At 38.9% G+C, this 12305-nt stretch overlaps 1 protein-coding gene across 1 annotated transcript in view; it reads right to left on the bottom strand.

Annotated features, from left to right (window-relative positions):
* LOC124711977 (myb-binding protein 1A-like) overlaps window positions 1–12305 on the bottom strand; it is a 104262-nt gene that overhangs the window by 88296 nt on the left and 3661 nt on the right. Inside the window, exons 3-5 of the mRNA XM_047242259.1 lie at window positions 7245–7427; window positions 1585–1800; window positions 1035–1229 (exon numbers count right to left, since the gene is read on the bottom strand). Of these exons, the coding sequence (XP_047098215.1) occupies window positions 1035–1229; window positions 1585–1800; window positions 7245–7427 (594 nt within the window). The remainder of the gene's footprint in view (window positions 1–1034; window positions 1230–1584; window positions 1801–7244; window positions 7428–12305) is intronic.

The raw sequence follows: 12305 nt of genomic DNA on the forward strand, positions 1-12305 counted from the left end.
TGTCCTGGATACTCCAGCACCAACACCAGCTGATGAATCTCGGAAGGGGGGGGGGGGGGGGGTGGGGGGCAGGGCACCAACACCTAGATTTATGGCAAAACTTTTGCACCCACCAGATATCACACTCGCTCTTGCACCAATATAACACACCCGCTCAAACTTCAGTACTGGTGCAAGAAGTTTTGGCCAAAACAAATACCGTAATGATGCTTCAGCCTCATGTTCACCAGTCATGGCCTCATGTGACTTTTTGTATTCCCAAAAGTAAATTAAGGGCTCTCATTTTAAAAGCAAGGATTAAATTAAAAATGCATGGCTGAGAGAGCTAAAACCTAATCCAAAGTGTTTCTCAGATTGGAAAAAGCACTGTTTAATATGTAATGGGGACTACGTTGAAGGGAACAAGATCGACATACACCATTTTTCCCCAAAATACCTTATTTTTTAACACAACTCATAATATGAGCAGTAGTCACTCAGAACATTCCACTGGGGTACACTCGAATCTATTTTTACAAGTGAAGATTTCGCTCCATTATAAATGACACGCTGTGTAACATTCACTGCGAAAACTTCAACGTAATCACAAAGCTGGTCTGATACTTCATACATTTGTATTTTCTTCATTGAAGAATAGTGTAGAACTGCATCAAATGCCTGCTGTAAGTCAATCAACAGGGCAGTGCTACAACCGCCTTCTGGGTCTTGTGGATGACCATTATATATACATTTGCTGTGTCAATGTTTGTCTAATGACGTGCAAACAACACATAACAATTTCCCATGCAATACAGGTAAAGCATCTCGCCACAACGTGCCTTATTTTTTAACACTGTACTACTCTGCTGTACACTACGGCTCATATGTTGTTTGTTTCTTTATTAATGTAATCTCCCTCATGATAATGCTAAACTAGGCCACGACAAAACTTCTCAATTGCAAATTGTGAACTACGCTGCTAGAGCATTCACTACAGAGTAAATTCAGTTTGTTATTTCGATAACTGTTATGCATGAGTGTTCCTCATAACTTACCAAAGTGGTGTCCTTTAAATGCTTCAAAATGTATATCAGCATGTCCACAGCTAGTGTCATCCTTTTGTTAGTTGGTTTGGATAATTGTGCATCGACTCCAGTCTCCCAAAATAATATTAAATGCTCAGATTCTGTCAACTGCCGGCAAAATTCTTCATACACAGGATGCTGGTCTGCAGTATGAACTGGTGATTCCTTTAAAAAAAAAAGGGGGGGGGGGGGGAGTGGAGATAGAGAGAGAGAGAGAGAGAGAGAGAGAGAGGGGGGGGGGGGGGGGGGGTAGGTCATTACCTGAACAGAAGAAAAATCACTTTTCTTTCAATGTTTAGCAAAATAAACCTATCTTTATCAAGTATCTAAAATCTTTTATGGATCATTCTAGTGTCTCAATTTTAAGAAAGGTTCAATGATGTGATATCTTCATCCAGTAACATACAAAATTTAAATAAACACACAAATATTATTACTTCATTAATGAAGTCCATCAGCTGTTATAAAACCTTGGTCTAAAAATATTGCATTAATTCATGTTACACACAGCTGTAATTACCATAAGCAGTTTGCCACAGGCTTTCAGCGAGTCTTCAACAATAAGTCCTGGTGTGCCAAGATGTTTCATCATAAATTTCTTTTTAACCACTGATGGATACTGCCTGCTTGCTAAGAGCAGAATATACAGTGTTTCCATAGACTGATTTTCCCATGGTTTGCCAACCTCATCCTTTAAGACTGGCCACAATACATTGTGAAATAAGGTTTCATCAATCTGAGAAAGACCAAAACAAAATATCACATTGGTTTGCTCAGCAATCAGAAACAAAAGAGTTTTTACAGTTTACACTAATGTAATATGTACACGTTTACTAAATCTCTGGACAGACACTCAAAGATAAAAAGGGTCTTCACCCACACTCTCAGAAAGTGAAAACTTTTCCTCTTGTTATAAAAAGATGACTATCAAAGCAATGAGTGGAAATAATGTAACTTACTAAGGTGACCAGAATGATAAGCTAAACCACACATCGCCGTACATGAAATTCCAACATAATGATGAAATGTGAAGAACCAGCTTTCTCTGAAATACAATTAAGTGACAATAAGTAGCCCTACTAACAGCTAAAACCTGGTTCTGTCTTAAACGATACATTCCTGACAACCAACTGAACTTTTTTTATTAATTATGTTTTATATCTTCTTTGGGAACTAGTTAAATGTTTTCAGGGCTTAAATGAAGGAACCCGATTTTCACTGGACTCCCAAATACTTTTTCCACTAGAGTGGCACGTAAACATGTTTGAATCCACAAACAAATACAGGTATTTGTAATAACAAACATCAAGAAAGAAAGAGTGTTTTCAAAGCAAGCAGCACTGTCCAAAAGTAGTTTCACACCAGCAACTTCCATTAAGAAACTAAACATGTTTATCTACCACATCAACATAAACTTTCTGTGTTACACACATTTCTGATTTCCTTCTCTCCCCTCTGACATGCTTGCCTCGAGAACAGTGTTGCCTCCTTAGTCAAGAGGAAAAGTAAACACAGAACAGAATTCACAAAAGTTTTTCTCCTATCTCCCATTATGTCACAGTTGTGGTAAAGGTGCAGCGGAATCCACATTTTCTTCTGATACTGCCCACGTACTTTTTCTAATCTTCCTATAGAAAGAACATATGCTTCAAATTTTGCTACTCTAGCATTAGTTTTTGAATGTTTTTAGCCAACATATGAATCTTTGTGGTGTATGCCATTTTCACAACCTAATACTACTCACTTGTTTCTTTTCAAATTGAGCATCATTTCTGGACAGTAGTGTCACCAACAAGTAAACTTACCTGATTCATATCTGAATGTAGACTTTCCCATCATATGCATATGATATCACACACACACACACACACACACACACACACACACACACACACACACACACGTGACGGCCAGCTCTCCCCACCCCTACCCCAAGTGCGGGGTCCAGCAACCTGAAGTGGAAGGAGTGGACTTCTGTTCGACTTTCTGTCCATTCAGACTTGCTAAGTGTCAACTACTTGGTGCATTCTCGGTGTACAGCTGCTAGTGTGGGGGGTCCACGCTGAACTCAGCTTATAGCGCTCATCCCTGTCGACGAGATGTTATGGAGCCTTGTCACAATACACTATTTAATGGTACTCTCCCAAAAGCCCTTAGGTTGGCACAATATTTTTATTTTCTCAGATTTCAGTGTATATCCCTCTTTTGAGGCTTTGTTCCTCCACAGCTGATTTAACTTTATGTCCCAGACGTAGAGCTGCGTTTGACTGATGTCCTGGCAGCCACACTTGTGAGGAATGCTGAATGTACTCGGTATTTGCAGTTGTAGTTTGTCCTTTGCTGTGACTAGCAAAGCTTTCATTTTTTGTGTGATCGAAAGATGCCCTTGATGATGTTTTTTCTGAGGATTCTCATAGTTTGGCTGAGGGAAGGAAGCCCAGTAGAGGGAATGAAGGGGAGTTCCCCTTCCTTTTTCTCTTCCTCTTTGCACATGGCAGCATCATTCATTGTCTTTAGCACACATTCAATCTGTAATGCACATTCAATCTGAATTTTGCTGTAAAAATTTGGGAGAAACACATCTCTAAGGTGTTGCAGCTCAGCTCAGCTGGAAGGCTGTCACTGTCACAAATGGCAAGTGCCTGTGTACTAGAGATGTTGAGACAGCTTACCACTGAGCCACAAGGTGACAGGTTGTTGCATTAAAGTGTAAATCTGTGTGAGTCTTCTTTCTGTAAACTGCATCTCCTAGAATATCGTTGCTTTTCTTCTTGTTATAATGTCTGAAGAAGGAAGACATCCATTGTGTTCCAGATCAATCATGAACTGCATGTTTTGATGGATGCTGTTCAGGTGATCCAGGAACTCAATCAGGGCCACTCTGCTGTTTTTCCACACGACAAAGCTGCCATCTACTGTAACGGAGGAAGTGTTTAGGTTTCAGCAATGCAGTTTTTAGTGTTGTTATCTCAAAGTGCTTCATATAGAGATTGGCAATTCTGGGTGCAAGTAGCGAGCCAATGGCTAGTCCATCAACTTGTTCATAGAATTGCTCACTACATTTGAAGTAGGTTATGGTGACTACATGTTCAAACAGCTTTACCGTTTGAAGCTTAAAGTGATCTGCTCAGCGTACCAAGGCATCTTGAAATGGTACTCGCAAAAAGAAAGATGTTACATCAAAGCTCACCAACAGATCGTCCTTCTGCAGCTGCGGCTCTTTCAATAAGGCAATGAAATTGGCCAGGTTCTTCACATTGGACTCTAGTGTCCCAATACGGGTTTTGAAAGTGAGGCTAGATACTTGGCCAGTCCACTTACGGGTGCAGTAATGGTGTTTATTATATGACCCAATGGTATACTTTCTCTGTGAATTTCCTGCAGTCCACAAAACCAGAGAGGTGCTGGAGACTTTGGACAGCTGCTTCATATCTTCTTTCATTAGACCTGGCTCGAGAAGCAATGCTAATGCTTTCTTTGTCATCTTCATTTTTGGGTCCTCCTTCAACTTTCTGTAGGCTGGATCCTGCATCAGAATACGTATTTCCTGTTGGTATTCATCGGCACACAATACAGATGTCACATTTCCATTGCCAGCAGATAAGTCTATCATGTTTTCATCTTCTTTTAGCGTGCTGTCTGTTCTGCTGTTGTCACTTCTGGTTTCAGCAGGTGGGATTTGTGGATGTTACTGCATGTTTTCTGCCCAATTTCCTCTGCCTTTTTCACTGGCACGCCAAAGACTGTTTCTTCAACACTACTAATAATGTCCTTTTTTCATACTGTGCCTGGAACAGGAATGAAGGTCAGCCCTTTCGAGAGGACCTAGGTTGTTGTGGCATCCAGTTCTTTCTCCTTCATACTTACAGTTCTTGTATCACTGACACTCTCCAACTTTACCCGAGCTCCCACCAACCTCTCAAATTTTCTGTATGACACATCACACCGTTGACTTGCAAGTCGCGGAAGTGGTGTCAACTAAAAAGGACTTGCAATATGGCGGCCAAACTCCCCCGAATGGGGCCTCCTGGCCAACAATGCCATAAGATCATTCCATTTTTTCAGTGGTGTTAAAAAAGCAATCCATGGCTTCCCAGCAGAAAAGGTAGAGGAAATACAGGGTCAACAGCAAACCTCAACTTCTGAAACCAAATATGACATCAGAATGGAAAGCACTACGAGTACTGCGAGAAGATGAAAACACAATAGTCCTATCTGCTAATAAAGGAAATGACAGTTCTACTGTGTGCTGATGACTAGCACCGTAAAATAAGCTCTCTGCTACAGGATCCATCCCGCATGACGCTGAAGAAGGACCCAACATCGAAGAAAAAAAAAAAGGAGAGATATAGAGTGAATCTATACAAAGGCTGCAGCGTCTCCATGCTTGAGTGGATTGTAAGATTTCTAGCTATTTTTGGTATTGGTATGAAGTGATGTGAGCGCTCTTTTTATTCGATGTATCATACTTCATAGTTGTACGCTGGATATTGTTCAAACAGAAGTCTTCAACAGATTATATGATATGCCACAGAGGTTCTGAGGACAAGCAATGTGACTTTGGTTGTTAATAGCATTGTCGTTGCCAGTGGAGAATTCTGTGAGAAATAAATGAGTGTGTGGCAGGTGTTGGTCAAACTGCTGAGTATCTGGAAATAACTTGCAGTACACAAGGGATGTAAAAGCAGAGGACGTTACTTTTTGGAAATTTGATTTTGTAAAGACTGAGATATGTGAAAATATCTGGTAACACTGTCACTCCATTGCTTGCTCACACATAATTTATGTTGAGTTTGAAAGAGGCAAATTTTTATCTCGATTTCTCTTTACAGGTTAAGGTCAATTAATCTGATTGTCGATATGAAATTAAGCAAAATTATTTGCTCACACAACTTGCACTCAGTAATGTATCATAAGACAGGGCAATATCATTTTAATAAGAAATTAATTTTGTACAGAATGTTGTAACTGTTAAGGAACAAGTTTAATAGTTTACATTACAGTTTTTGTATGCTAATCTCTTCTACATCTTTCAGTAAATCCAGTTTCCACCACCATATCCTCACTAAAGTTTTATTTTCTAACTGTGTGTTGCCACACTGCACTTCACGGAACACAGCTGCACAAAAACTAAGGCATACCTGCTTTTTCTTGCATTGCACTTTAGCTGGTTTGCTGCTGTGTTGCATTTAAATTTTCATCACTTTCGAAGGCTACGAACTAAGCGAAACAAGGAACGTTGCACCAGCAGCTTTACAAAAAGAGCTCATCCCATAGGTAAGGGGTGAGATGGCCCCCTATTTAGGTGTACGGTACTCATTCTATCTTGATGCTTTGGCAGAAGATGTGACACTCATCAAATAAATGTCAGAATTCTGATGCAGCCAACTGGAGGGAAGCTCGATCCTGTGATTTGTGCATCTGATTCATTCAGCAAGTAAACACCCTCCACCCCCCCCCCCCCCAATGAAACACAATTTTTCAAATAATTTACACACACACCTGCACATTTATCCTCACGTGCACAATGGTTACACTGGTATATGAGCATAGTGTATATGTAAGTGAATGTGAAGGAAACTGAATGAAAATGGGTTATTATTTATAAGGTACACAACTGTTCTCCAAACACACTGCCTTATTTTAGTATTACCCCATTTGTTAATGAATGTATCACGGCTTTAGAGAGGAAAATAATTTATCTAGTACACAAGTTTTGTTTGTTGTGATTTTTACGGGACTAATAATAATAATTTCGTGTGGTTCACTGACCTGGTGTCAATTTGATGTCATTTTGGCAACTTGTGCGTCCCTAACCTACCACAGTCATCCAACTCGGGAAAGAGGATTTACAGTTTAGTGAGGAATCAGAACAAAGTGTCATTTCTGGCACACCACTGAGAGATGACAGCAAGGTTAAGGGCACACTGAAAAATCTGTGGTCCAGCCATGATTCAATCCCATGACCCTTTGCCTTCCAGGCACTGACTTTAAAGCACTAACCATCACAGAAGCATCTACTGAGTGAAAGAGGTAATAATGATGAAAAATGCGCCGCAGAAATGTGTACCACTCAAAGTAGTCTGCTGGCACAAACAAAATAATTACTACAATACACAAGGAATGATAAATCACAGCTAAATATCAAAGGTCCTAAATACCATAGCAAAACAAACTTACACTACTCAAAATTTTGATGATAAAGGAGGCTGCTGCAAGTGGCAAATAACTCTTTTTCGATCCAGCATCCAATAAGTTCTTCACTATTTCTTTTTGTTGCTCGGCAGTTCCTTTCAGAAATAAACCAGATTCAATAAATGAGCCATATGCAAGAACACGTCCACTGTATATTTCACCAGTCTCCTAAAAAAAAAAAGAAATATGTACAATGACTACCACCTATTTCCACAAATATACTAAGTATAAACACACATTTATCATAGCACATAACTGTGAAATAATGATCCCCAACTGATCTACACACATAAAACAGCAATGTAAACTATGTTACATTCTATAGACGATTTGAAAAATATTCCAATAATGTGGAATGAGCACTTTCCAGTAACATATTGGACATAATTGGTTTTTATATGAGAAAACAAATGAGCACTTTCCAGTAATGTATTGGACATAATTGGTTTTTATATGTGAATACAAGCTGCTCACACACTGATGAATAAATATAAAAGTAAAAAATACTTCAACAAGAATAATAATGACCTGTTTCATTATCACCACTTGCGCTAAAATTTCTGAATTATTAATGTGCCTATGGAGGGGGGGGGGGGGGGGGAGGCTTTACAGGCACTCAGCGTCGAGGTCTGACTATGGAGCATGAAGAGTTGCAAAAAAGAAATTTACAATTTACTCTTTAAGCTAACAATTTATCTAACTTGACAAGTGAATGTAAATTCTTCTGGCAACACCATTCACCTCTTTCTAAGCCAACATCAAATTTCAGTTATTGGTCATGATGGTCATTTTAAATGGTACTGTAATTGTCAAGGCATTGTTTTCTTCTTGAACTTTATGTAGATTATTTATCACTGCATTACAAAATATCTGTACTGTAAGTCTAACTAGCTATTTAAAGGAATGTGATCAAGACAATCATGGCAGAGTCCCAAACTGTTTTATCACTAGAATCAACTTTTCCTCCCAGAAACTGATCACTCCACAAAATTACTTCAAAAAGTAACATCAAATGAAAACAGTCAAACCAAGCTTATCAACTGACTGAAACATCTTGCTTAATGCAAATACTGGGACTGAAACATCTTGCTTAATGCAAATACTGGAACTGGCTGTGCAAGCTGTTAAAGGTCAGGGGGTCATGTGGCCCCCTGCAAGCTGCAGGTACAGGGGTTATTCACAATTACCTTTTTAGATGTACCTCGGGGTTTCAGAAAATGACTGCGCAGAAACTACGAGACATACAGAAAAGAGGCACTTATTAGTGGAAAGTGCATCTCTCCAAGTTTCAATTCTTCAAACTCATGACAAACAATTCCCATATACGCTCCACCTTCTCTGCTGATGGTCCTGACTGGCCTGTTTTACTCGCACTGCATAACCAGCCAGTTTCACGGAGTGTTTTGTACCACCCATAGACTGTTTTGTTTGTTGTTGCTTTTACCTGATATCTGATACAAAATCACTGAACCATTGCAACTTAGTTCTCTACAACTATACCACGGCATGCATTACAAATCAAAACTTTGATGAAATGTTCTATGCAATGATGTGTGTCATTTTTCTGTATTTTTGCACAGTAATGTTCTGAAACCTCTTACATATTTATGAATAACCTTGTGTAGTCTGTATTTGAGAAGTGCAACTGTTCATGTGCACTACCGAAAACCTACTGTATTTTTTACTAAACATGTAGAATGGCATCACCTGTAAAGCAATCAGCAAATTTCATAATCTAAGAGTATAAACTTGTTAACAATACTCTAAATTCTGTCAAACACATAAACAGTAAAACATAATTTTATTACAGAAAGCTGATGAAATGAATAGTACAAATGAACTTATTGCAGGAATGACTTGCTGTAGATCAAACAGACAGATGCACTGGTCTACTTGAGACTAGTAAACATCCCATACATATCATGTATCAAGACAGTTAAGATCCCACCCTTGCTTCCTAGCAAAGAAAATATTTTGCAATGATCGAGAAGAACAGTATCTCAATAAGAGTATATGAGAGTGGGCAATGCCTACAACAAATTGCTGTGCAAATAAACTTAGGATTGTGTACACCATGGTCAAGATTTTAAAATTTTGAAAGATAATCATATTTCTTGTTGTACGAAGATCTCCCCGCCACTTTGACTTAAATTCAATCGAACAGATCTATAACATATTCCCATCAAAAATCAGCAAGAGAAGTTAAGAATATTCTGTTAAGTTGAAAGGATTGACACTGCTGATGCACTCATGCTATGAAGAATGGCTGCAAAGGACAGTGACAGCCTGAGGTATGGAAATACAAATCAGTACGAGTGACTTTCCTGCACACATTTTGTCCTACAGTGCTGCCTGCTTGCACTTCACTAGGACATGCAAAAATGGGAGTTCGCCATGCTCTTCCACCCCCATGGTGAATTTTATGCTAGGATACAGAGAATTTCAAATGTTGGAGAAACTTTTGAAGCTTTTCATTCCTGTGTGACTACACCACCATTAGGTTCAACAGGGTATCTGAAAAAGCATGTGCGCTTCAGTTCAGATTTTCCCAGCGGTTTCTCTTTGAAATCCTCCATGAATACGTTTGCCATAACCAGTGGCAGATGGCAACCCACAGCAACACCTACCATTTGTTCACAACACAGTAAAGCTTCATTTGTACCTTTTTCTCACTTGTACGTTTTCGTTCTCTCTCACAAGTTATGATGCAGTGTTTCGGAGTAGACTGCCAGGACATGGATTGGTAAAGCCGATATTAGACTATAATAAAATTTGATAGTGTAATAAGGAACTTTGTCAAAGTCAGACATTGATCAATTTTCTTTGATCATATCTAGCACCTTGCCTTAGATTTCATCACAAGAACCGTTCACCTTACATTTACTGCATGGAGAAATCAAGTGCTGGGAGCACTAGCATCGTTGCAGCTGTCTGACACACAATGTTTGTCAATATGACTCCCAAATTTAAACGGTGCATCACATATATAATGAAATTGATAGAAATATTCGCGGCAGATGAAACACTGTGTAGCTTACAACATCCTGAATACAAAAACAGAACAAAAAGTAAGAGCTATAAAAAAAATTGTGGATGCTATTAGCCGTGAAGTAGGGCCAGGATATACCCCGAGAATATAAAGGAGAAAATCCACAACTTCTGTGGAAATAAAAAATTTTCATGACTGCAGTACACATTAAATTTATTTGCTTTTACATATTCCTCCTTCAGTGCATTTAAATAATTTCAAACACGTATGGTATTATTTTTGTCAATGTGCACTGCAGCATTAGAGCGCTAGTATGCCTATATAATGTTTTGTCGAATGTAACTTTTTATTTACTGGTTTTTCATTTGTGTTTACCAATTAATTTGATACTATATTTCATATATATGTCTCTCACACTTATACTTTTTTCCTATAGTCCCTTGAAAAATGTATAAACGAAGTCTTACTGTAGTCACCATTCAAGAGAAACTATGTAGATGTGAAGATGAATATGAAGTGGTTATTCAGTGTAGCAATAAATTCCTCCATAATCAGCCTGAGGGAGACAGAAAGCTTCACTCTGGTGATGCGGAGACCACATTCAAGCTCATCATAAGGTCCTGCTTATGAAGGCATAGTTCTTGCAGCCATCGAATGAAATGTGTAGAGTTCCCGGAGTGGTGCTGACATTTGCTGACATAGGGGATTAATAAAGCCATTAAGTGGCCCTCACATGTTCAATATTTATTGAGCAACAATACTGTGTCAATATACTGTGCGAAAGTGCAAGACCAAGAAAGACGCTATACAACTGTGCTATATTTATGCCCGGGATGCGTCAGGTAAAATTCTGCCTTTGGAGTGAACATGTCAGCACTCAATGATGTAAAACTCGCACATACTGCAATTACAGTAACTACATGCTCCAAGACGACAAGCAAAAGGAACCAGTGATGAGCGAAAAAGTGGCTTGGAAGGCAGTCAGATCACTGCCATCCTAACATGTTCAGAGAACTTGCCACTATTGTTCATATATTCACATTCAATAATGCTGGAAGTGATCTATAAATCTGTAAAGAGTAAGATGCATTATTGTACAACAGTGATACTCCAAGTGTGTTCCACAGAGCTCTGGGGCTCTGCTAGCCCTCTTGAGCACTTCGCTAAAATAATATCAACCTGAAGAACTATGCATTTCAAGTCTTTTCACAAACTAAGAGAAAGAACTCTTATAAATATAATTGGTTTTATAAAGTTATTTTCTCTCTCCGAGTACAATAGCTGACAATGAGGTGACAAGCAGCACAATAAATCTACAATCAAAAACCACAAACCAAAGAATTTAACTTGTATGAGTAAGTATGTGGCAACTCAATACTCATCACTACACAAGTATAAAGCAGTCATGCTGATGCTCTCTCTCTCTCTCTCTCATCTAAACACGCCATGAAAATTCCACTGTTTTCTTTCCTTCTCTTCATCTCTCTCTCACCCACAAGCACACTAAACTGCCTCCAATGATTTTGCTGCTTTGCTACCTATGCAGCGTATTCTGTGAGTGATACAATAAAAATTTTTGGTCACGTGAAGGTTAGTGGAACTAAAGCAAGTTTATCATGCAAATGTGGTGTTCCTGAAGGAACAGTCAGCAGATGGGTGAAAGAAGAGAATAAATTTAGAAGTTTTGTAGACATAGCTGAAAGTGATGTGGGAATGGACACGAAAAGAACTAAACTGGAAAAAGACAGGGAACTTCCAAGTGCCTTTATGGACGGTTATTAATACAGAGTAGTGATGGTGTGGCACTTTCTGGGCGACTTATTAAAGCCCAAGCTCATAAATTCCACTTTGATTTACATGGCAACAAAGAGAACTTGTACCTTCCCAAGGATAGTTTTCAAGATGGAAATGTCGGCACAGAATTTGCCAATCAATCACTGAAGGAGAAGCACAGTCTTGAGAATGAATCTGCTTCACAGTTCCCTGAAATTCTACACAAAGTGATGTTAAATGAAAATTTGATCATAATGCGTATAACTGATGAAACAGTGCTTTGT

This window comes from Schistocerca piceifrons, chromosome 8, assembly GCF_021461385.2.
Source record: "Schistocerca piceifrons isolate TAMUIC-IGC-003096 chromosome 8, iqSchPice1.1, whole genome shotgun sequence".
Classification (NCBI taxonomy): Eukaryota; Metazoa; Arthropoda; class Insecta; order Orthoptera; family Acrididae; genus Schistocerca; species Schistocerca piceifrons.